Here is a 25,899-nt window from a genome sequence, read left to right on the forward strand (position 1 = left end):
GGTGCAGGAGGGAACTAATTGCTGAAAGGGGAGGGGGTGGCAAGGCAGAGATGCAAGGGAATATTTTAGTGCTGAAGAGAGTGAAGCTGCTGGTTTTGGCAGAGCCAGGAGCAGGGGGCCTGGCTTGGTGCCAGGCTGCAGCTCTGAGAGAGAGAGCCAGAGGATTCCCCAGCTCCGGCAGGCTCCAGGCTCCCCGTGCCCTCCCAGTGGCAGCACTTTGTGCTCCTCACACGGAGCACAGCAGCCCCTGGCCCTGCAGGTGGGGACAGCAGCACTGGGGCTGTGCCCAGCCCCACCCTCAGCTCCTGGGGCTCGGGGCCAGGCTGAGCTCCTGGGAACGACACGGGAACCCAGCAGCACTGACACCTCCTCCTCCTCCTCCCGGAACCAACAGCTCTGCCTGAGTAATAACACAGCATGACCAAAGCAGGCTGCAGGCTTGGTGTGCAAGCTCAGAACTAACAGAAAACATCCTGTCTGCCTGTCCCCTCCCTCAGCAGCGGCCCCAGGGAAAGCTGCCCCCTCCTCCCTTCCCACTCCCACCACGTGCTGGTGGAACAGCACAAAGAAACCCAAACCCAGCACCGAGGAGGATTTTTTTGTGTTTTGCTGTAAAGCTCAGCCTGCAAACAAGCGAGGAGTGGCAGAGCATGGGAGGGAAGGGGTGAGGGCACAACAGCACTTGGGAATCACACCTGAGCCCCTGGCACACACCTGGGGCCGAGGCACCAGCCTCGGGTGCGCCACAAATGAGCTCTGCTTTTCCACAAGAGCTCCAAGATGAATAGCTTTCATTTTCTTTGCTCTCCCAAATCCTCTGAGGATGTTAACAAAAATATTGTTATAAAACTAAACCTGACAATGCTGGATCAACAGCAGGAAAACCTCCACAAATTCAGCGCTATGCTCCACGCTGAAATGGAGGAGAGATACAAAAAACGCCCCCAAAGAGGAAAGATCCAACACCCACAGCAGTTCAGACCTTCTGCGTGGACTTGGATTGTGCCTGAATGAATCCTAATAATTTCACAGTGCTCAGCTAATTGCACCCACCAACCACTGAGTCAGAGATACGACTCTACAAATCTTCCTGCAATCACTTACCAGCTTCATTACTTATTGGAAAGCCCAGCAAGCAGAGCTCTGGCTGAGGCCCACAAGCCAGGAATACTCACACTGTCCACTGCCAGGATCTTGGCCCAGATGAACACGAGGAGAGGTCTCAGCTCACGGGCTGAGCTCTGGAGGAGCTTCAGCACATAGGGGAAAATCCCAACAGAGAGGGCCTGGGAGGGAGAGAACAAATCCCTGTCAGTAAAACCCCGGGAGCAAACCCCCCTGGGCAGCTCAGCCCCCCAGCTGTGTGTTTGTCTATTGCTCATTTTAATCCCGAATGTCACCAGGTATCTCCAGGCTCATTTGGTCCATGGAGACCGAGTTGATCCAGCACCAGCTCTCTCTCCTCACAGCCTGGGCTGGTTTGTGCTCCTTATCCTCACCTCCCTCAGCTGGGGCCGTTGGCTCTCCCAGCTCAGCACGTCACAAAGTTCAGGAATCCCAACCTTCCCCTGGAAATTAACAGGCGTCTCCAGGAGGAGGTAAAGCAAACCACTGCAAAGTCCCATCACTGAGCTGCTCCACGAGCAGCTGGTGCTTCATCCTCATCACTTTTATCTACAAACAGCTCCATTTACAGGAGTGCTTTAAACTGCTCCTCTGCTTAATTCTTATTTATGCTCCACACCGTGCTGCCACTTCCCAAACTGCAGAACGCAGCTGCTCAGAAGAGCTTGTAAAATCCAGGCACCAAACAGATAAAGGAAGAGAAGAAAATGATGCAGCCACTAAGCTGAAAGAACACAGAACAGACGCACACGCTTTTTTCTGGCTATTTCTTTTAAATGACAAACCTTCTTACCTGCCCCAGATATTTCCTCCTGGTTTGTCCCTTACATCATTTTACACTTTACTATTCCCAGGGAACTCCCCTTGGCTGCACCGGGAAGGAATGTGACGAGCACAAAGCCGCGCTCCTGGAGGGACACCGCCTGCATTTCCCACACACGAGCGCGCAGACACGCTCATCCGTCACATCTGGGGATTATCCTCCCCTCCCCACCTCCCTCCCAGAAACCTCCAGCCGCATTTACCACCCCTGCAGCGAGCAGCAGGAGTGCTGGAGCCCACGTGCAGCTCCCACGCACCAGACTGACAGCCCAGGGCCCCAGGTCCAGGAACCTCCCCAGCAGATCCAGAGCGCGCAGCCGGTGCACCTGGCTCAGCAGCACCTGCAGGGCAGAGGAACGGGGTTACTGGCAGGGAAACACAGCCTGGGATGGGGTATTGACAGGGAAACACAGCCTGGGATGGGTTATTGACAGGGAAACACAGCCTGGGATGGGTTATTGACAGGGAAACACAGCCTGGGATGGGTTATTGACAGGGAAACACAGCCTGGGATGGGTTATTGACAGGGAAACACAGCCTGGGATGGGGTTACTGGCAGGGAAACACAGCCTGGGATGGGGTATTGACAGGGAAACACAGCCTGGGATGGGGTATTGACAGGGAAACACAGCCTGGGATGGGTTATTGACAGGGAAACACAACCTGGGATGGGGTTACTGGCACGGAAACACAACCTGGGATGGGGTTACTGGCAGGGAAACACAGCCTGGGATGGGTTATTGTCAGGAAAACACAGCCTGGGATGGGGTTACTGTCCAGGGAAACACAGCCTGGGATGGGTTATTGTCAGGAAAACACAGCCTGGGATGGGTTATTGACAGGGAAACACAGCCTGGGATGGGTTATTGACAGGGAAACACAGCCTGGGATGGGGTTACTGGCAGGGAAACACAACCTGGGATGGGTTATTGACAGGGAAACACAGCCTGGGATGGGTTATTGACAGAGAAACACAACCTGGGATGGGGTTACTGGCAGGAAAACACAGCCTGGGATGGGTTATTGACAGGGAAACACAGCCTGGGATGGGGTATTGTCAGAGAAACACAGCCTGGGATGGGTTATTGACAGGGAAACACAGCCTGGGATGGGGTATTGACAGGGAAACACAGCCTGGGATGGGTTATTGTCAGGGAAACACAACCTGGCATGGGGTTATTGACAGGGAAACACAACCTGGGATGGGTTATTGTCAGGGAAACACAGCCTAGGATGGGTTATTGTCAGGGAAACACAACCTGGGATGGGGTTATTGTCAGGGAAACACAGCCTGGGATGGGGTTACTGGCAGGAAAACACAGCCTGGGATGGGTTATTGTCAGGAAAACACAACCTGGGATGGGGTATTGACAGGAAAACACAACCTGGGATGGGGTATTGTCAGGGAAACACAGCCTGGGATGGGGTATTGACAGGGAAACACAGCCTGGGATGGGGTATTGTCAGGGAAACACAGCCTGGGATGGGTTATTGTCAGGGAAACACAGCCTGGGATGGGGTTACTGGCAGGGAAACACAGCCTGGGATGGGGTATTGTCAGGAAAACACAACCTGGGATGGGGTATTGACAGGAAAACACAACCTGGGATGGGTTATTGTCAGGAAAACACAGCCTGGGATGGGATTACTGTCCAGGAAAACACAGCCTGGGATTGAGGTTATTGTCAGGAAAACACAGCCTGGGATGGGGTTATTGTCAGAAAAACACAACCTGGGATGGGGTTACTGTCCAGGAAAACACAGCCTGGGATGGGTTATTGTCAGGGAAACACAGCCTGGGCTGCAGGGCACGGGGAAGGGACACTGGCAAACCCTGGGAATGCTCCCTTGTGGAGCTGCTGCAGACACCAGGGAAGCGGTGCCTGAGGATTCCAGCTGCCTTTCCCAGCCCAGCTCCTGATGGTTCCCGCAGCAGGACCCGAAGGGCAGCACCAGCCCAGCTCCCAAGAGCTCAGGAGCACTGGGACAGGCTCTGCTTTCCTTGGCAAATCAATATCAGAGACTTAAGAGGGAGCAAAAGGTCACGTCGGTCGTTAATAAAAATCTCATTAAAATGGAGTCTGACATCGCTAATGAGGTGGTGTTTTACTGGCTTATACCTACCCTGGTGTGAAATATTAACAGATAGACTTGCAGTTCTTAATCTCCTTAACAGATCTAAGATATTGGAATGCAACGTTTAATCCTCAGTTTAAATTGAGGAACATCCTTCAGCAGGGATCTCAGGGAAAGCAGACTCCCTGATTTACCTCCCCAATTCCATCCCCTTCTCAGTGTGTTTGCACACTGCATATTGAAATTAGATTATTTTTCATGCTTAATATTGAAGAATAACTAAATTACTTGGCTCACGTCTCGCACTCCGGGTGACTGGTACTGGATACTGAGGTGCTGCAGGAAAAGCGCAGAAGAAAGCAGGGGGATGCGATAACTGCTGCTCTGCTTTCACTCGGGGTATCAGAGCTCACATCCCAGGACTGGCCATTAGAGGAAGGATTTTGGTCACCCTGCCCTAGCTGGCACCAGCCTGTTCCATCAGCCAGCCCAGGGATGACAGGGGCAGCTGTTTGGGATTAAAGCAGGAGCAGGGAGCAGGGCAGGAGAGGCTGCAGCGGGGCTGGGACAGCAGCAGGAGCTGGCAGGGGCAGGAGGCACAGACGTGGCACAGCTGGCACCCCAGCCTGCAGAGAAACCAAGGAGCTCCCAACTCTGGCAGGAAAGGGCACTAATTGAAAAGGCTGTCAGGGTGAAGATCCAACCCCAGCTGCACCCCGCTGCCCTCCCACGGGACGTTCCCCAGAGCAATCCGTGTCTGACCGGAAAAGCTCCGCTCCGCACGTCCAACACGGGCACAGCCCTGGCAGGATTTCCCATTCCCACCTCCCCAGAGGATCTGCACAACAGCCTGAGCCCAGGCTGGCACACTGCGGAGCCTGGCACGAGGAGGGGCTCAGTGCACATTCCGGGACCTGGCGGGACAGTGGCAGTGCCACCCCACACCCAGCCCAGCACCCGTCAGGACTGCCAGCCACAACGGGGAGTTAATTACAGCCACACACGCAAAGGAGGGAGCAGCCCGGACACGGGGGCATCATTTCCACCCCACAGTCCCTGTTTTAGCAGGCAGCTCCTCACAAAGGCAGGATGAAGCCAGGGCCTGCAGTGATCTCCACAAGCCCTCAGCGCTCAGGAGGTCCCACAGGGAGCAAACCTCTGCAGGGATCAAGGCTGGCCGGGCTCTCTGATGGCTTCTCTCCCTGGGGTCTGGGACTCCCTCCCTTCCTGCCCTGGATCAGTCTTAGTATGCTCAGACCTGCCACCAACCAATCTTACTCCCCTGCACAATTAACGTGCTATAATTATAACAATTACGCTGGCCCAGCTCGGTTCTGCTCCAGGCAGGAACACGGGCTGCTCTGCCAGGCGACCTCGCAGTCCCACCGCAGTCACGCTCCTGCAGAGCCTGCTGGTGCCAAACAAGCCCTTGGAAAGCAGCAAAGCGGGAGCTGGAGCTAGGCCCTGCCTGCTTCCATCGCAGTGACAGAGACAAACCACGCATCTCCTTGTCCACCTCATCCCCCAAGGCTTGGGAGACTCAGGAAATTAAAATCTGGTTTGCAGAGATGGATGGCGCTGTCAGTCACACACCCAGCTGACGGGGAAGGGGAGGCTCCTCACAGAGCCCTGAACAAGGGACTGGCACCACGTTCCTTCAAAAGAAAGGCTCTAAATTGTGCTGCTGCTCGAGCAGAGCCCACAGGGAGCACAGGTACCGGGGGCTGTATTTCTGCCAGCACAAAGCCCCGGGGAGGGGAGGCCAGAGCAGGGCACAGACGGCAGCTGCAATCCCGGCCCTGCCATAGAACACCGCCCGGAGCTTCCCCTGGATCTGCTCTCCTTTAAACACGAGAGCTCTGCCTGGTCTGAGCGGTGCCTGCAGGACCCCCAGGACCCCCAGGGCTGCAGAGACCTGGCTGTGTGCTCCTCAGCAGGATCCCAGCCCCACGTTAGAGGGAACACCGCCCAGGCCAGAGCACACGGGTAAAAGACGTTTCCACACGATTCACGCTGCAGTGGCTTCCACCTTCTGAAAAGGGGGAAGATAAAAGTCTCTGCCTGACTGGGAGAGCTGGGACACAGAGGAGACAGAGCAGGGGCCTGGCTCAACCAGAGCCACGGGATGGGGCAGGAAAAGCACTTTGGGTTCATCCACGTGGGTCTGGTGAACACACAACCAGTTCCCATTTATCCTGGAGAAGCCCCTGGGATTTATGTTCCCAAACCAAAGGGTTGGGAGCTTGAGGCTCAGGCGGCAAGAGAGACACATGGAACGGGCAGGGAGAGACAAGGGACATCCCTGGCATGGAGAGGGAGAGGCAGGGACACCCCTGGAACGGGCAGGGAGAGGCAGGGACACCCCTGGCACAGACAGGGACACCCCTGGCACGGACAGGGACACCCCTGGCACGGACAGGGACACCCCTGGCACGGACAGGAACACCCCTGGCACGGACAGGAACACCCCTGGCACGGACAGCCAGCCCAGCACTGACCTGCAGGACGATGGGCAGCTGCTCCGGGGGGTTGCGGTTCTCCACGCCCATGGTCAGCCACACCTGGAAGGCCGTGAGCTGCTCGGCGAAGAAGGGGCTGTGCTGGGGGAGCAAAGGGGGAATGCAGGCAAGGGTTAAACACCGAGGAGTGAAGGCAACAGCTCTGGCACCTGTGGACTTCGCTGTTTCCTTGAGGCTGTGATCTGTAACTGGGGTTTTCTAAAGCACAGAAGCTCCCCAAAGACTGAGCAGACACACGCGCCTTTAAACGTGCTGGGGAGAAAGAAGGAAAGAGCAGAGGAGGGACCAAGAAAGGCCCCAGGGAAGGTCAGCAGGTCCCTGTGCCTCACCCAGCTGCTCCCCAGCCCTGACAGCCAGCCCAGGGGTGCCAGGCAGGCAGGAGCAGGCTGACAGCGGCCACAGGGAGCACAGGGAGCGTCCCCTTCCCTGCCCCTGGCCAGCACCAGCCAGGCTGGGACGCGGCTGCACGCCCGCCGCCAGCCCCAGCTGCACCCTGACAGCTTGACCTGCCTCCACCACAGCCAAAACACAGAGAAACCACATCTGTCAGGCTTGAAAACCAGCCTCGAAATTGTTCCCAGCCCAGCCTGAATCGATCTCCAGCTGAGAATGGCCACTCTTCTTCGCTGACCTCCTGAGTGATCCCCAGCAGGTCTGTGTTTCTTCCCACCCCAAAACACTCAGAAATCTCCAGAATTTCAGCCCACTTGACAGAGAATGCCCAGCTGAGGGTTAACACTAATAAAAAAAGCCTCCAGTGACATTGTTAGAGACCGAAAGTAAAAATGAACGTAAGCCAGGAGAAGAGAAATAGTATTTTTTACGTTCTGAAGCAGAGCCCGGAGTGAGGAAGGCAAGGGGTGGGAGGATTAAGGCCTCAGGGCATCCTGATCCACCCCCAGCCTGGCAGGAGCCCACAGCTCTCCTCTGCACTCAGGGCTTTGGAGACAACCTGCAATTACAGCCAGAAAACCTTTGGAAGTTTGGCAATATAAATAAACTGCAAGAATGTTACTGAGAATTACAGAGACATCGGGGTGGAACAGGGACCTGAGCTTGTACAGTAATTACAATTTCAAGGTTTCACTTCATGAAATATCGAAGGAATATCAAGAAAAATCCATTCTGAATAAAGGAATTTAAGGTAAATATAAAATTTAAAATGTTACTTTTCTGCTCCCTGAGGTTAAATAAAGCAGAAATCCCCCAGTGCCTCCTGTTAACAACACTGAGCTTTAAGAGAACTCTCTGGACATACCCTCCAACCCTATTTGACACTTGAAAAGAACTCTAAGAAGAGATCATTTTCACATTTAGGCCTTTAATTTCAAAAACTGTGCTGCATGTTGGGACCTTCCTGGCACCAACACCTGGTGAAGTTGGAGCGCTGTGGAACGTTCCAAGTCAAGGCTTTTACTGGCAGGAGCTTCCTGCAGCAGGGCAGAGCTTACACTTGATTTCTGTCTGTTCCTCTAAGGGAGAATCACAGAATCCCAAAGGCCACCCAGTGCCACCCCTGCCACGGCAGGGCACCTCCCACTGTCCCAGGCTGCTCCAGCCCCGTCCAGCTTCCAGGGATCCAGGGGCTTCCCCGGGCACCCTGTGCCAGCACTGACACAAACCCTGGAAGTGCCCCAGCCGAGCTGAGGAGCTGAACTGGGGCTCAGAGGGTGGCTGGGACGGCCCCAGGCTCCAGGAGAGCCCCCACTTACCCTGAAGGCAGTTCCCTCCTCGATGATGGTGGGTAACTGCGAAAGGCAAATGTCAACAGCGAGGTCCCAGGCTTGCCTGGAGGAAGGGAGAGAGGCAAGAGGAGGCATTACAGGTTATCCATAAGGAACAGCAAGGGAAATGGAAACTCTGACCACCCAGGGTGGACAGGGATGTCTGACTGGCTTGGAAGTGCTCGATACTCCCTCTTTTCAGGGAAAAGTGGGAAAAACACCTAAAGGAATTTTCTGCAGCGCTGGAGAACGTCAGCCCACAGGGTTGACATTCCTTTGAGGAATGTTTTACTACACAGGAGAACGGTTTAGAGATCAGAGACAACTGCTCTGATGCTGGCTGCCCACAAAAGGATTCTGTGGGTCGCTCCCTGCAGCAGCACACACTTCACAGTCACTTTAGGTAAGCAGCACTAAAGCTGCTACAAAAATGCCCAAAGCGGCCCTGCGAGGTCAGATCTCAAAGGGTTTAAGTGTTATCAGAAAGAGCAAACAAAAAATTTAAAAAGAGATTTGAGTAGATTAAAATGAAATCTCTTTTTGACGCTTCTGAGAACGGGCTGTTGGAAAGCGCTGGAGCCACACAGCCAACGTCACCCAAACCCTTCAAACCTCTGCCAACCTGCCAAAACAAAACCAGCAGCTGGAAACCTTAACCTTCCTGCTCTCCACAACCAAGGGCAGCTGTGGAAGAGACTCTGCTCAGGTCAAATACTTCAAATGCTTCTCCAGCCATTCCAAACCAGCCCTGAAACGATCCTCCATCCCAACCACCCCAAACACTGCTTCTGCTCTGCTGTGGAGCACACAGACCCTCCCAGCCAAGGGGACACCAGCCAACAAAGTAAAACTTCTCTATTTCCAACCACTGGGACAGCTGCTCCCCCTCAGGGTTACACACAGGTTACACACAGGTCACTCACTGTGCTGGCTGAACCGACAATGCCATGAAACACGTGTGACAATAATAACAGGATTCAAACCAAGCCACAGATGAATGGGAAAGGAGTAAACCCTGGAGGGTGGGGAGAGGAGAAGGGAAAACACAGTGACAGCACCGGCTGGGAGGAAGAGGAGGAGGAGCAGCAGCAGAGACTGGCAGCTTTAATACCCCAGGGGGAACGGGAAAGGTGGGCACACCCTGGATGTGCTGTCTGAGCTCCCACCACACAAACCAGAGATAAATTTGGGAGCAGCAGGGAACCAGGATGGGAGGTGCTGCATCCCCCCAGTGATTTATGAAAGCCAGAGACCAGTGCAGCCCCTCAGCAGAGACTGCTGAATGCAAAGTGCCCTGCAAGATTTGTTTCCTCTGCATTTGGGACACAAGGGCTGAACGCCTTTCCCTCCTCAGTGCTCTCCTCCAGCGACTCCAGGCCCTCCACCCTGAGAGGGTGACAGTGAAACAACCCTGTGAAACACCCCGGTGCTTCAATGGAGTTATGCTATCAAAGAAAGTGCTAAAGAGGATCTTTTTTTGATACTGCCGTGAACTAATTGCACAAAGTTAAAAGCTCTCCTTAGCAGGAAGATTGACTCGGTTAAAAAAAGTGATTTTGCTTATCCCAAAGCCAAGGCAGCAGCACAAGAGGAACGGTGTGTGGAGGGACCCCCACCTCAGTCCAACACCCTTCACTACACTAGGACTGTTAAAATGTTTAATAATTTAACGTGCACTCATCAGCTGCCTCTTTGCTTCCCAGAGGCGCTGCAAAGTTTGGACTTCGAGCGGAAGAACAGAAGGCAGAGCCCCAGCCCTGCTCAGGGATTGGTTTATTGCCCAACCCCACAAACTGCCAGGCAGTGGAAACCCCCAGAAACACTGAGAGAGCAGAAAGTGAGCCCAGCCAGAGCCTGTGTGTGTCTGCACCCACGGGTACCCATTAGCTGGCAGCTGGCGGAGGCTGATGTTCTTACACTCACATTCTCGGGGCTGACTCAATGTCTAATGCTTTTAACTCAGTCCTTTTTTTTTTTTTTTTTAAATAATGTATTCTTGACGTCTTTTAACGTTTTTTACGTTCTCTTTTCCTGTGGGAAGGGTGGGGATTACCTGGCAGCACACAGGTACCGGGGGCCAGGAGAGCTCCTGCCTCCTGCAGTCCTGGGGCAGCTCCTGAGCCCATCAAGCACCCCCGAGCTCGTGGAGTCTGCTGGGGGAGACGTTCCACGTTTGCTCTGCCAGCCCAGCGCCAGCCGTGCCCTGCGTGACCGCAGCCCCAGCTCACCTGCGTGGCAGCGACCCTGTCACCTCCCTAAGCTGCTTTAGGCACAGCTGGGGAGCTGCTCAGACACTGCTATTTTTAAAAAAAACAGTTATTACTGCGAATATTTGACACGAGTCTGAAATCCTTTCCTTCTCCCAGCACGCCCAGCCACAACTCAGAGCACAGGCTTTGCTATTTCTGCCCCACGCCAAAGTCTCCGCAGTCCGATAATGGGACTTGGAGATGTAAAGACTCGCACACAGACACAGAAAATATCTGGTTACGGTGTAATCTGAACTAATCTAATCCTTCAAACGTCAGGCAGCTCCCAACACCTCTCCAAAGAGCCACTGGCCTCTTGCAGAGCCACCGAGGGCTGGTTCCCCCGAGGGACGGCTGAGCAGCCCCGAGCCCCCCGGCCCCCTCCCACCTTGCTGCACCATGCTTTTGTTCCCAGCCCCAGCTCCTTGTGTCTGCAGTGCACTGTGACTCCTTTCAGCCCGAATTTCACGGCCTGCAAACACAGCGGTGCTTCTATTAGGGACGGGCCGTAGCTCTTGCAAAGCATAATTAAGGCACTTGGGGTTTAATAAACGACCCGTGTTAGGAAATATTTCCAAACACATTATTAGGCCTTTTCAAAGGCCGTGAATAAAAGCAGCTGGCACCAGCAGTAATGCACAAACCCTAATCCATCAGGGCGGAGATCAAGGTGCTGACAGGGCTCTGTGCTCCTGCACAATAGACAGAGCCACTCGCAGCTGAACAGCACAGCCAGTCAATGGATATTAATATTAATGCTAATATTAATCCTGTAGTCAGCCCAGCCCCTGCAGCGAGAGGCACCACACAAACACAGGCAGCCCCTGCCCAGGGCAAGGCAAAACTCAGAACGCCAACAAAAGTGGGAAAACCAGAAGTAACGAGCCAGACTCAGCCCAAGGGGGCACGGCCACAGGGGTCAGCTCTCCTGCCTCCAAAGCACACTGCCCTCCTTGGTGAAGGGAGGAGACCGACAGCTCGTGGGTCAAACAGCCCCCAAAAGGTGGAAATTCCCACTTCTCCTCGAGTTCCAGCCATAAAGGATACTGTGGTCTCCCAGATGAACACCAGCCCGAAAGGTTAGCTTCTCAAAAAGGCAGAGCAGCTCCTGCCTGCAGCAGCCTCAGCGCTCGGGTGACACCTGTGCCACACGCCCAGCTCGGGAGCCACCTCGGGGAGTTTCCACAGGAGACGTGGGGGTGAGCACAGGACACAGAGCACAGGCTGATTTTTGTCCCAGAAGGGGCAGTGGGAATCATCCAGGAGGTGAAAACTGACGCTCAAGTGCAAGGGGCTGTTTGCAGTGCTGCTCCCACCACGTGCAGATCTTGCCACGGCAGCCAGACTTGCTCCCCAAAACTGCCTGGGGATCAAAAATCTGGGCGAAAGCAGCATAAAACACCCACCAGAAAACTCTGCTGGACCAGCCAGAGCCACAGACCTTGGTTCCACAAAGCCCCACAACCCCCTGGCTGGAGTTTCATCCTTTCCAGCACCCTGTGGCCAACTCTCCTGCCCTCATCTCATCGCCCAGCTCCTCCAAAGTGGAAAATGGGTCTGCAGGTTTCAGATCAGGGATCCATTAGAAACTCCTGAGTGAAAGGTGACAGACAAATGATTATTTTTAGAAAATATTTAAACGAGCCCTAAATTAGTTTCTAAATCTGTCCTTAGTGAAAGCTCCTAATAACGCACTGAGCCACCCCGGACAAAAGTGGAATTTTCCCCTTTGCTGGATTTGCTGCAAACCGCACGTTTTTTGGAGGGCACTGAACAAAGTGTGTCAATTCCCTGCTCCCTACCTCACCAGGGTTTAGGACTCACGTGGAAAAGAGCCCTTTGTGTGCCTGTTCTTAAGGAATTGCTTCTGGTGAATCCTAAAGAGCAGCAGCAATGGTGCTGCGCTCTGAGGGGTTTCACAAAGGTGTCTCCGGCACCCTCCTGCAGCTTCCCAAAGGAATTTCCAGCACCATTGTGCTCCAGAACCACGATATGAGCAAAGCAAATGTGTTTCTAAACCCCACTGTGCTGCCTTGTGAGTCTGAGAGAGATAAAAAATGGGATCCAGGAGTTTCATTCCTGTGGCTCAAACCATAGAACACCAACTCCAAGTCATGTTCCCACAGGAAACCAGAAACACGGGCTTTTAGTAGGCTGGCAATAAGAAGGAATCATGTCCCTATAAGGAACAGAAAATATAGATTTTTAATATGCTGGCAAAAACAAAACAAAAAAAACCAAACAAAAACAAACCAAAAAAAAACAAAAAAAAAAAAAAACAAAAAAAAAACCCAAAAAAAAAAAAAAAAACCAAAAAAAAAAAAAAAAAAAAAACACCAAACCAAACCAAACCAAAAAAACCCACCAAACCAAACAAACCCAAGCCATAAATAACGCCAGAAATTTACTGGTTTAATTTTGAAACTCCTGCGACGCCGTGTCCGACCCTCCTGCACTCGCAAAGTGCAGCTGATGGCTGCAGCTCTGCCGCCTGCAGCAGCAGCTCAGAGCCATGGGGTGGCTTTTCACGGTGTCCCAGCCCCTGTGACACTGCCGGACCAGCTCACCCCACAGCACTGCTGACCCAAAGCACTCGGGGTCACCGTCTGCCACGTCCCAGCACTCAGAAGCTTCCGCTGCCCAGCTGCTGACAGCTGTGGCCACAGGCGCCCCAGATCTCCTCCGGGGTGTTCAATGACTAAAGCAGCCGTGTGGCACCAGCAAGCTCCCCCTGGGTGTTCGCCTGCACCTGCAAAGGCTCCCGGGGCTCCCAGCCCGGCCCCGCTCCCTGCAGGGACCGCGCCACGGAGCCCTGCACTGTCTGGGCTGGAAGGGACCCGAATCCCAGCTCGTCCCAGCCCTGGGACACCCGCCACGGTCCCAGGGAGCGGGAGTTCTCTCCCCTGCTCCGGGAACCCGAGCTCCTCAGTGCTGCTGCCGGCGCTTCCCCCGTTCACCACCACCCTCTGCGTTCACCTTCCTCCACATTCTCACGGAAAAAACCTACGAAAAAGCTTCTGGAAAGGCAGGCACAGGCTGAGCCCCCCCGGCTGCCCCTACCTGAGCCCTTAGCAGGGCTCTGTTCTGTCCCACAGGAGCCCCCTCAGTGTCGCTGCCCCCCTCTGTCCCTGGCCCCATTTGGTGCTGCTCTATTAATCGCAGCCAGCAGGAAAATAAAAGCCAGGATTTTCGCTATTACTGTTATTATTATTATTTTTACTACAATTGTCTGTGGGACATTGGTTTGATATGCAGAACTACAGTTAAGAGCCTTTTGATAACCGTGCCACCTCCATTTCCCTTAACCATCCAGAAAGCGACACTAAAAGCAGAGGAACTCGACAGCAGGGACTCCTTCTGCCTCAGCAGCACGAGTTCAGGACCTTCCCCTGGGGCCCTCTGCTGCTCCCACGCTGGGGACCAGCTTCACCTTGGGAAAACAAAGGCAGCAGGCGACCCATTGTCCTGGGTGTTTGCAGGGAAGGGGGACAGGGCTGCCCCGAAGCTCCTGCTCCACAGAACTCCAGGACAGTTCTGAACACCCAGCAGAAGCAGCCGTGGAGACGGGCGTCAGGCTGCCGGGAGCTGCTCCGCTCCTCACCCACTGGCCGAACCAGGGGAGCTCTGCACAGATCCACGCGGAATCCCGGAATGGTCGGGGCTGGAGGGGACCCCCGAGTGTCACCTGGGACACCTGCCACATCCCTGGGGACACTCCCAGGGCTCCAGGGGCCGTCGTGCAGTAAGCACGGAGTAAGCCAGGGCCTGCCCCCCTCCCAGCGGGAATTCCTGCCCAGGGGAGCCCGGGCAGCGCCAGCACTCACCACATGGCGTGCATGTAGGTGGGGGGCAGCCGGGGGCTGCTCACGGGGGTGCAGTTGTAGGACCTCATGATCCTCTCTGCCAGCAGGAAGTTCCGGAACAGACTGGCCACCAGCAGGTCCTGCCGGAAGAGCTTCTGGAACAGATCTGCCAGGAGATTGCAGCCGTCACCACGAGCACGTTTCAGCACCTCAGGCAGCGAGCAAGAAGGGTTTAGGATGTAAAACCACGGGAACATCTCGCTCCGGGAGCGAGGGACCCGCAGCGGCTCTGCAGGGACGCGATGACAACCACAAAAGGGAAATTCTCCTTCACAGCTGCCTCAGAGCACCGTGGCTGCTCCACTCTGCGTTAACACAATTAAACACTTTCTACCTCGGGTTCTTTTTTGCCTTTTCTGGATCGAATCCCCCTTTTGGTGTTCCATTTCAGCTCATCCTAAGTTTTTGGAAAATTACTGAGGGAGAACAGGACCTCTGTGTACTGTTTAATCAAGAACTATCCATCTGTTAACTGGCAGTTTGATGGGAAGCCAAAATGAATCCTAAAAGATAGCAAATGTGCTCTCCTCTACAGGGCAGAGAAGAACTGATGCCGTGCGAGCATTGGGAAGAGCGGGGTTGGAGAACTGTTTACAAATTTGGCTGCTTGTGCTCCAGAAGTACCAATTCAGAGCACAACAGGGGTAGAGAAATGAGGGATGAAGTTACTCATGGGAAACAAAACTGCCTTACCAGCAAAGAGGGGAAAAAAAAAGCCTTTATTCATGCTACTAACCAAGGCTGGAAGAAAACAGATTGCTCTGTACAAATACAGTAAGGAAGAGAATTATTCAAGCTACAGCAATTGTGTTAACACAGAAAAACCCTTTCTGGGTTCTAATGATCTGCAATGCTCTGCTAAAAACGACTAATAAAAACCAAACTAGCTTTCAGCTCCACCCTGATCTGTTCTTCAGTTTCAGGGTTTAATTTTCTGCCTGCTCGTGCCCCTCCCCTGCCTGGCCTCACCTCTGGGCAGGACGTTCCAGGCAATGGTGTCTGTGATGGCTGTGAAGATCCAGTTCAGCTCTCCCAGGGGAGTTCTCCTGTCGTTCAGCCTCCCAGGAATCCTGCAGGTGGGGGAAGTGAAACCCTTCATGAGACCCCTGTTATTTCGCCTTTCTCCTCATGAGAAATTATCACCAATAGGATGAGGAAGTTTCAGAAACAGGCAGCAACCTGCTAAGACATCCCGTGGATTTAATCCTCATTTAACCCCATTTCCTTTCTGTGACAAGTTTTTAAATATCAGAAGTATCAGGACCAACACAGGAAGCTTTTCTACGGCCACTCACTCCTCTGCCACATGCATTTATTTATACACCATTCCTGCATATAAATAGAGCTCTTAAAGCAGCTAGAAATTAACATCTTATGAAAAATTCCTGTCTGTCTGGGTATCAGAGGAAAAACACACATCTCGGAAGCAGCGTTTGCTAACGGATCCCCCGGAGCGAGCGCAGGGAACACGGGGCCACGGAGGCTCTGCTGAGGATTGCCTGGCAATGTTTGCACTGCACACACCCTCTGCAGCTCCCCGGGCCCCAGGGGCTCCCCTGGAACCCCCCGAGCTCCCCAGGCAGGCAGGCACGGCTCACCCCGCGTGCCCGCCGCCGTCACCGCAGCTCTCAGTCATCACCATCTCCCGGGAAAGGTGCCAGGCGTGGGCAGGGGCTGCCCAGGGAGCTCTGGGGTCCCCATCCCTGCAGGCGTCCAGGGAAGGGCCGGACGCGGCACTCGCAGCTCCGGGCTGGGGGCAAGGTGGGGATCGGGCACGGCTGGCACTCGGTGACCTCGGGGGTCTCTTCCAACCTCAAAGGTTCTGCGTGAGACCTCCCGGCCCGGCAAGAGCTGCTCAGACAGGACCCACGGGGCTCCTGTGCTCACACACCGCCCATCACCAGAGCCCAGTGCCAGTGCAGGCGTGCCCTGCCCGGGCTGGGGGTCCTGGGCAGACTGGGGCAGACGGAGCTCGGAGGCTCCGGGCCGGAGCTGCAGAGCCTCTCCAGAACGAGGAGGTGAGCCACGGTTGCCATGAAAACCATCCCTGGGAGCAGGAGCCGCGCTCTGCATTCACAGCAGGCTGCGCCCGCACCGCCTGAGCGCCGCTGACAGCGGTGACACGGGAGCCACTCCACCCACAAACCCCCTGGGTGCCGGAGGGAAACTCCTGGCGGTCACAGCCCGGCGCTCTGAGCCGCAGCAGCCCCGGGCAGCAGGGCCAGGAGCAGCCAGCGAGACACAGAAATCACCCCTGGCATCTCCTGCTGCCTTCTCTACCAGCGAATCCAGGGGCTGAAAGCTGCCAAAGCCAGGTGCGAAGGCGAACGGTGAATTTTCATCTCCCGCTATAAATAATAAACAGACATTAAAACATGAGCAATTTCCAGCCCCTGACATCTGATAATGCTTCAAGTGGAAGCAAACATCAATTTTAGTCTCACGTCTGTTATTTCTGGCAGCTTTTATGGATGTGGCGCTGGTGCCTGGAGCGGGCTCTGCTCTGCACCTTCCCCCACATGGGGACACTCCCTTTGTCACCAGCCCCGACACCAGGGGCCAGAGGGTCCAGGCTCTGCTCCAGGGACAGTGACACTGAGCTGGGGCCCAGACACGGCCATCTCCTCAGGCTGCACAGCAGGAACAGCTCTCAAGGCTTTTTGTTGTTTGTTTGTTTTCCCCTTCTCAGGGGATTTTTGTTTAGAATTCCCTCCCTCTGCACAATGGACCCAAGCTGAAAATCCCAGGAATGCCAAGTACCAATCCTGGTCCCCTGAGAGTGGGATTCTGGGAGAGGGAGCCCAAAGCAGCTACAGAGAATAAAGCATCCCTGCACATCCCCAATTCTTGGCCCCCGGTCTTGGATTCCCATTAGCATGGATTTATTCCCATAAACCATTCCTTAGGTTTTTTTCCCCCCAATGTTTTGAGAAGCAGAACAAAGCCCAGCCCACGTCAGTCAGCAGCCACACCTCCAGCACAGATGATCTGAAGTCTTGGATCAAACAGAAAGTCCCCCCAAAGCAGGAGGAATGTGGACAGAGACATGGACATGCCAGCAAAAGGTCTCACGAGGTGGCAGCCAGAAGTTCCCAAATTCCCAACACTCCACCAAAACTCCTCTATATTTTGCTGTCTGGCTCCAGCAAAGATCTCTGTTTCTAGGCTAAAGGATTGTTTCGGTCTCATCTCCGTGATGGAAATGCACATCAGGATCCTCCACACGTTCCCTCCTCAGGACACGGGCTGAGCCCGGATAATTGGAAATTGGAGCCCTTAGGAGAAGGCACAGCTTCATTTAGCTCCAAGTCTGCAGCTTAATTGCAATATAAACTCCTTCCCCAATTTTAAAGACAACTGAATTATAAATTACAGTATACACACAGGCAATCCAGGAATTATTCTCGGTCTGTCTCGAGACTGTAATAAAAATCTGTGTTTTCTATAACTGATGTGAGGAGCAGATGAAGATGATGAGGTTTAAATATTTGATATCCATAGGAAGCTGCTGCTGGCACCCTTCCCCTGGAGAAGCCTGCCACACACACACGTGTGCTGTGGCACAGCAGGCACCAAGAGCCTGAACAAAAACCTATTCCTGCCAGGAAACCATTCCTCAAAGAGGATTTAACATCCAAGTGCTCTGTGAGGCTGAGTCAGAGCTGCCCGGCTCAGACCTTCAGCGACCTCACCACGTCTTTAATTAGAGACGCTCTTGTAGCAATTGTTAATTAATTAACACACCACAGCCATTCCCTGTGCCGTGGCCTGAGGCGGCCTCAGCTCCTCCTCGTCCCCAAACCTGTGCACAGCTCTGGCACCCAGGCACAGCTCAGCCCCAGGAAAGTTTCCTTCCTGCTTCCCATCCCCTCTAGGCCAGCAGAAACCCAAACCCCAGCACATCTTCCCCAGGGCTTTCAGAGGAAGCAACACGCAGCGGTGAATCCCTCCCCTGAAAACCACCCTGACCCCTCTGAGAGACAGGGCGTGTCACTGCTCTGCCAGTTGTAAACTGTATTTTTATTTTGGTCCAATGAGTACTCTGAAATACAGCTTTACACAAATTATCACTCCCTCTCCCCAGCTGAGAGGAGATAATCGATTTTTCCCCCATAAAATTAGCACAATTAAAAACCTTAGCACTGCTGCTGAACCTGGCTAGCCCAGCACACCCGTGTGGGAGGGCTGGCAGCAGCGAGAGGCTTTCTGAACCCCAGCTGATTGAAAACATGCAAAAGTGGCACAGGAGACTGGAGCTGATGTGCTCTCAGCCCATTACTGCTCAGGTGCCATCGGCAGCTCCACTCCTCCACATCAGGCACCATCACTGAACACCAGGGAACACTTCCCTGTCGAGAATTTACACTTCTTCCTATTTCCAGTGCTCTCCTCAGCCCTTCCAGGACACACCGACACACACAAAATTTGACTTACTTCTCTATTAAATCCAGCGTGACTCCTGGCACCAGCCTGACACTCTTCTGCATGCAGAACCTGGGGAGAGACAGTAAAGTAGAACACACTAATTGAGTGGTTAACGACGAGGCTCAGCGGAGAGGGTGCAGAAGGAGGGCTCTTTATTGCACTGCTCCTGCCTTTAGAATGGTGTTTGGGTAGGAGACCTCAGCACGGCACGCTCGCAGCCAAACGAGGCCCCCAGCACTCGTCACCATTTCCACGGTCAGGTGCCAAACCTGGGCCATTGCAACTGCCAGGGTGACGAGTGTCCCAGCACACGGCTGCGGGGAAGAGGGCCCCCAGCCCCCAGCACGGCCCCTCGGGAGCAGCAGCCCGGAGCAGGAGCATCCGTGAGCTGGAACCGTGAGCAGCCTCGCCTGGGCTGCCCTGGCAGATCCCGCACCGCAGGCAGGGAAGGGAGGAACGTGGGTTCACACACCTCCGTTATTTAATTAAAAAACCTGCTGACTCCGTCTCCTCAGCCTCACAAATCCCACCGCTCCAGGAACAGCAGCGCTGGGAAACGCCTGGAAAATGCCCAGCGCTGCTAAAGCAGGAGTGTGTGGGAAGGGGGCACAGGGCAGCACTGGGAGCGCAGCTCCGGGATGGAAACCCAGCAAATCCAGCCCAAACCACCTCCTCTGACAGCGCTGCCTTACCAGCCCACTGCCTGGGCCCGGGATCTCACTCTGCTGTTCGAGGAGGAATTTACTCCTCGGTGCAATCTCTGCTGACGTTTGCCACAGCCCTGCACAGAGCCCTGGGGACACCGAGGGCTCAGCTGCCAGCAACCCCATCCCTGCTCACCACAGCCACGTTATCCACCTCCAAAAGGCTCTTCCCCAAGTAAAAGGGGATAACAATTACTTATTAAAGACAAGACAGGCAGAGCTCGTTTCTGAGATCCTGAGGAGCGCTCCAGTTTCCCTGCGGCATCCCCTGCCTGAAGGGCATCTGCTGGAGCCCAGGACAAGGACAGGCTCTGGAAAGCTCGGGGTCCCAGGCTGCTTTCCTGATGCGTGCGTCATCCAGCAGAAAGAGAAGCCATAAAGAACCCAGGAACCTGCAGTGGGATCCCTGTGCAATCTGCCGAAATATAAAATTCTTACGACAGCGCATTACAGAGCCACGCAGGGAAATTCCCTCCTAAACAGCCCCAGGCAGACGCAGGCTGGCAGAGCCAGGTCCCTGGGATGAGGCTGCAGAGTTTAACCCTTCTGATGGTGCCTGGGAGCAGGGTGAGAGCAGCACAGCTCTGCAGGTGACATCTAACCCTTCTGACGGTGCCTGGGAGCAGGGTGAGAGCAGAACAGCTCTGCAGGTGACATCTGCTGCCCCTGCCCCTGCGAGTGTCCCCGGCCAGCTCGGACGGAGCTTGGGGCAACCCGGGACAGTGCTGATATTCCCGGCTTAGGGAAGACCTCAAAGACCAGGTTGGACAGGACCTGGAGCACCCTGGGACAGTGGGAGGTGTCCCTGCCCGTGGCAGGGGCTGGCACCGGATGGGCTTTCAGCTCCCTCCCAACCCAAACCCAGAAAGGCAGGAAATGGTGCTCAGTATCACGGGAACATCTGAAACTCAGCGTGGTTTGTCTAAACCAATGTGGGACAGAGGACTGGCTGAGTTAACCCCAAAACCTCGAGCAGAAATGCAAAATAAATACATTAGGGAGAAGCCCACAGAACACTTCAGACAGAACCTCAGCAGGCACGGGCACGGCTCTGGCCCTTTCCCTTCCCGTGCTGCCTTCTGCACACAGCCTGCACATCTCAAGCTCCCGAGGCTCAGCAGCTCCCCAGCGTTCTGTCCCTTGCCGTCTGGGGGTTTTCCAGCCCTTTTCAGGATCCCTACCCCTCTTCACGGAGGGGATTTCACAGCTCCAAGGCAGGGAAGCCAGCTGAGCTGCGGCTGGTCTGTGCCCTCCAGGAGCGGTGGTGGGAAGCAGGCACATGAGTCAGCCCTGAGCATGGCTTCCAAGGGAGCTGCCCGTGCTCTGGGTGCCGGGATCTGCGTAAAGCAGGGCTCCGAACGCTCCCAGCTCCTGCAGGTCCCCGCCTGCCTCCCGACAGCAGATCCGTCAGGATTAACGATCCCCGCGGCTCCGCGCCCGGTCTGCCTCGCACGGAGCTTTATTTAGCCGCAGCCTCTATCTGGAACGCGTCAGCTCCCGGCAGCCACCACACACGGGGACAAGCAGCAGCCAAGGCACGCTCTGGAACTGCAGGCTGGCACCACGACTTCCACACCCCACGTCCAGGGGCTGGGCTGACCCCTGCTCCTCCTCCCAGCACCGATTTCAATTCCCTGAAATTAGACAGAAGTGGCTGCAGCTGCAGCCCCAAGCCATGAGGGACCTTGTCCTTCGGTGACTTCACTACAGAGAACAGAATGGGACGGATAAACGCTTATCCAAACTTTCACTTGCCCCTAAATTCCATCTATGAAACCTCATCAGAGTGCCAGTCTGGAGCTGCACAAATGTCGTATCGCAAAAGCACTTCCACGGGGTCCTGGGTCAGCTTTAGGATAAAAAAGCCTCTTTGTTTTAGGAAAAGAGCTGAGATGAAGGAAAGGGGAAGTCTTAATAGCAAAGGTTTCTGTGTTTGTTTTTGATTAACAGCTTTAGGACATCAACACAGCTTGGATCAAACCCTTAGAACGCAGCAGAGGCTCTGGGTTTGCATCTGTTGTGTTTAACATCAGTAAAAACCAACGATCCGCAGCAGCAGTTATTATTTACAGGATTGCATGGATAAAACCACGCCTGCAACAAGGCCGATCAACTGGGAACACAAAAGGAGCATAACCCTCATCAGAGACGGCAGAGAACACCACACAACCATTGGATTGGAAGTGGGGGAAATTCTTCACCCTCCAGGAGCTCCCGTGGCAGCTCCCAGCATCAGCCAGCTGAGGCTGAGCTGTTCAAACCCTTCCCCTGAGCACTTTTCCAAGCACCTTTCCTGTCCAACACCCCGAGACACAGCTCAGAGAATCTCTCATGCTCGTGCAGGTGTAGCCTGTGGAGAACCTGCCCTGCTCACCCCCTCAGCCGCGTTCCCATGGAGATGAGGAACAGAAAATTCCTCAACAGATCACAGTATCTGAAAAAAAGCCTTTCTTAGCATATCTAACAAACAAAACCCACCAAAAAAAACCCAAAAAACCCATATCTAACAAACAAAACCCACCGAAAAAACCCATATCTAACAAACAAAACCCACCAAAAAAACCCCAAATCCCCCATATCTAACAAACAAAACCCACCAAAAAAACCCCATATCTAACAAACAAAACCCACCAAAAAACCCCCGTATCTAACAAACAAAACCCACCAAAAAAAACCCAAAAAACCCATATCTAACAAACAAAACCCACCAAAAAACACCCAAAAAACCCCGTATCTAACAAACAAAACTCACCAAAAAAAACCCCCAAAAACCGCACCTCTAACGAACAAAACCCACCAAAAAAACCCCAAAACCTCGTATCTAACAATCAAAACCCAGCAAAAAACCCTCTCCTGCAGAACCTCACATACCCAAACCAGTGCCTGGCCACAGGAACTCGCCCAGTTTGCTGCTAATGTGAGACAGAAGGGGTTTAAAGGATTGGAACTCATTCCAAATCTCTCCAAAGGGCAGTGAGGAACTCCTGGAGCTGTGGTGACAATTTCCCACCACCACCTGCAGTGTCCCTGGGCTTCTGCCTCTCCAAACCCCATCCAGCAAATGCCCTGAGGTTTTTCCATCCTGGCCCAGGCACAAAGTCGAGAGCAGCAGCTGGAGGAGCCTCTGCACGGAGCTGTGAGCTCTGGGGGCTCCAGGTCCCTGGTGCTGGGTAAAACACTGCTCTTGGAAAGCTCCTGCACCCCGGAGCAGCCTTTCCCAACTTCCTGCCTAATTAACTCGGGCTGTCATTCCAGAACATCTTTCCCTGGTTCATCACTCCCTTCCTCTCACTCCAGCACTGTTTAAAGCCGCTGCATTATTTACAGCAACCGCAATATCTGGAAAGTGATTTGTGCAAAGGACAGTTCACAGAAAGTTGTATTGCACCACGCACCAGCCCTGCTCTCTGAGGAAGCAGATATTTAATTCCCAGAACAGTAAATCCCTTAATCTGAGCAAACCTAGATATTGAGCTGGAAACTAAAGTGCAATAAGCAGAAGATAACCATATTTCCACTTTTCCAGCTCTCATTAACAAGCCACTGTTCCCCAGTGCCCAGTTCAAACCCTGCTATTGAATGGTGCAGGGCCGCTGTGGGTCAGGAGCAGATCTGGGGACCCCAAAGGCTGCTATTGAATGGTGCAGGGCCGCTGTGGGTCAGGAGCAGATCTGGGGACCCCAAAGGCTGCTATTGAATGGTGCAAGGCAGCTGTGGGTCAGGAGCAGATCTGGGGACCCCAAAGCCTGCTATTGAATGGTGCAGGGCCGCTGTGGGTCAGGAGCAGATCTGGGGACCCCAAAGGCTGCTATTGAATGGTGCAAGGCAGCTGTGGGTCAGGAGCAGGTTTGGGGTTCCCAAAGCCTGCTATTGAATGGTGCAGGGCCGCTGTGGGTCAGGAGCAGGTTTGGGGACCCCAAAGCCTGCTATTGAATGGTGCAGGGCCGCTGTGGGTCAGGAGCAGATCTGGGGACCCCAAAGCCTGCTATTGAATGGTGCAGGGCAGCTGTGGGTCAGGAGCAGATCTGGGGACCCCAAAGGCTGCTATTGAATGGTGCAGGGCAGCTGTGGGTCAGGAGCAGGTTTGGGGTTCCCAAAGCCTGCTATTGAATGGTGCAGGGCAGCTGTGGGTCAGGAGCAGGTTTGGGGACCCCAAACCCTGCTATTGAATGTTGCAGGGCCGCTGTGGGTCAGGAGCAGATCTGGGGACCCCAAAGGCCGGCTGTGCCCCGGGCAGGGGGCTGGGGGCTCTCACTCACCAGCGCAGCGCGATCTTGATGGGGGTGGTGAGGCAGGAGGTGAAGAGGTCGGCAGGCAGGTCTGGGATCATGGGCAGCAGCTCGTTGGCCTCACAGGCTGCCAGCTGGATGCAGTTCTTCATGGAGGGGGGCAGAGGCATCTGGGCAAGGGGGTGGTTGGGGTTAATGGCAGCCACCTGCGGAGAACAAGGGAATTCCCCCGGGGGGAAGGTCAGGAAATGGCCCAGGAGCTCTGGGTGACTACGGCAGCACAGCTTTAACTCACATTCACTCTAATTAACAGCACCCAACTGCTAAGTCCAGAGTCAGCCTAGAAATACCCTGTAGACCAAACCTGAGTCTACAAAGTAAAAATGCCCTAAAGACCAACATTCCCGTTTTCCAAAAGCACCGGGATTCTGCTATTTAAGATCTTGGCTGAGAATTCGACCTTTGAGACTAATAGTTCAGGGAGTGAAAACACAAATAACCTCCCCAGCGCCTTTGTGAGCCAGGTAAACAAAGTAAAATCCAGCCACCAAAGTTTCTTTCCAACATTTTGCATTTTTTTCATTAGGGCAAGATACGGAATCAGAAGGTAAGAATCCCTCTGGCAGATTAAGGGAAAAGCAAACTCCTCTGATCTCCTTTGCAGGGAAATGGGGAACAATTATCCTGATCACTCTGGCAGCCCCTCTGGAGCACCAGTTGCAGCTTTGCTTCACTTTTCATGAATTTGAACAAATGGATAATTTATAATTTTCCAAATGAATTCCCCTCCACGCTCTCCTGACGCCGTGAGCGCTCTGCTCTCCCTGTGAGCAAGGCTCTGCTTTTTTCCTGTTCCCCACCAGCAGGAACCTCAGTCAGGCTCCAGGAGTTAATGAAATCTAAGGGCAGAATGAAAAGCTGACACATAACCCTGCAAGTATTTCCATAACCAAACGAACTGGGAGCGTTAACCCATGCTGCAGGAGCAGCAGCGCTAGAGCAGCTGTCCCATGTAACCTCACGTATTCCACGAGGTGAAAAATCCCAGAGAAGATGGAAGTGAACGTTTGTTGAAATAAAGACTTTATTGCTTGTGCTCATCCTTCTCCCCTGGCCGGACTTGCAGAGGTTTTGCTCCCCCTGAGCAGCGGATCTGCCTCAGAGCAGAGGTGCCCTGGGGCTGCTCCCAGACACAGCAGCCTCCGAGTCCTTCTGGAGCCCAGGGGAAAAGGGAATTGCTGAAGAAAGCAGGGAAAGGGAAGGGGAAGTCAGACCTCTTCAACCTGCTTGGGAACAGAATGAGGAACCAAAACCAAAATGCCCAGGAGAGCATTGTATAAACAAAGGAGAAAGGCCCCAAAATATCCCAGTGGAAGTCCCAGGCTGCGAGGGAAAGGATATTCTGACCACCTTTCTCTGACTTCAGAAGGGCTCTGCTACCAATTCTATTGATCCCTGCCTGACCTGGCAGTTTCATGTTCAGCCACACACTACGGGAAGTTTTTTACTGTTACAAAATATGGAATGACTTTATGGAAGAGAAGGAATAATGAAACGATCTGCATATCCCAGGCTGTCTTCTTCAGTACAACGGAATTTCCACCTGCCAAAGAGCCCCCACAAAAGCATCCCCAAAAACTGGAATTCCAAAGGAAAGGACTGACAGGCAGGGACACTTAATATCTGTCTGGAGGCTGTATTTGTGACACTCAGTTGCCTGATTAATTAATATTCCTTCCTTGAAGTTCTGGGGTTTCTAATGCAGCGTCCTGGAAGTGTAAGAATTCCTCTCCCTGTGAGCCACAGGCAGCAGGGGGGAGGCTGCACACCACACTCCGACTTCTTCGCTTCCACTTTGCACGTCAGATTTTTGCTTCAATAAATTTATTACTAATTCCATTTGCAACCAAAGACAGCTTCTTGTTGGGAACACATTCCACACTCTGCAGAGCTGGAGCCAGCAGGACAATCCCTGTGTGGATCAGGTTTTTGTTGTCTCACATTTTCGCATTCTCTTGAACAGCACAAAACCACAACTGCATCGAAACCCAGCCCCAGACACCAGAGTTCTGCAACCAAAATAACGATGCCTTGCTCACCTCAGCATTCATCTCGGCAGAAAAGACCATTAGGGCCCAAATTGATTCTAATAACATTAACATT

The 25,899-nt window shown here is 53.8% G+C and overlaps 1 protein-coding gene across 4 annotated transcripts in view; it reads right to left on the reverse strand.

The window, feature by feature from the left end:
- Positions 1-25,899, reverse strand: part of RPTOR (regulatory associated protein of MTOR complex 1) — a 99,127-nt gene that overhangs the window by 42,824 nt on the left and 30,404 nt on the right. For all 4 annotated transcript variants that reach the window (XM_040081459.1, XM_040081458.1, XM_040081460.2 and 1 more), the window contains 8 exons: positions 23,767-23,942; positions 18,813-18,872; positions 15,348-15,448; positions 14,340-14,484; positions 8,255-8,330; positions 6,522-6,623; positions 2,205-2,288; positions 1,176-1,286 (listed from right to left, as the gene is read on the reverse strand). In XM_040081459.1, coding sequence (XP_039937393.1) covers positions 1,176-1,286; positions 2,205-2,288; positions 6,522-6,623; positions 8,255-8,330; positions 14,340-14,484; positions 15,348-15,448; positions 18,813-18,872; positions 23,767-23,942 — 855 coding nt within the window. The remainder of the gene's footprint in view (positions 1-1,175; positions 1,287-2,204; positions 2,289-6,521; positions 6,624-8,254; positions 8,331-14,339; positions 14,485-15,347; positions 15,449-18,812; positions 18,873-23,766; positions 23,943-25,899) is intronic.

Source organism: Hirundo rustica, chromosome 18 (assembly GCF_015227805.2).
Source record: "Hirundo rustica isolate bHirRus1 chromosome 18, bHirRus1.pri.v3, whole genome shotgun sequence".
Taxonomy (NCBI): domain Eukaryota; kingdom Metazoa; phylum Chordata; class Aves; order Passeriformes; family Hirundinidae; genus Hirundo; species Hirundo rustica.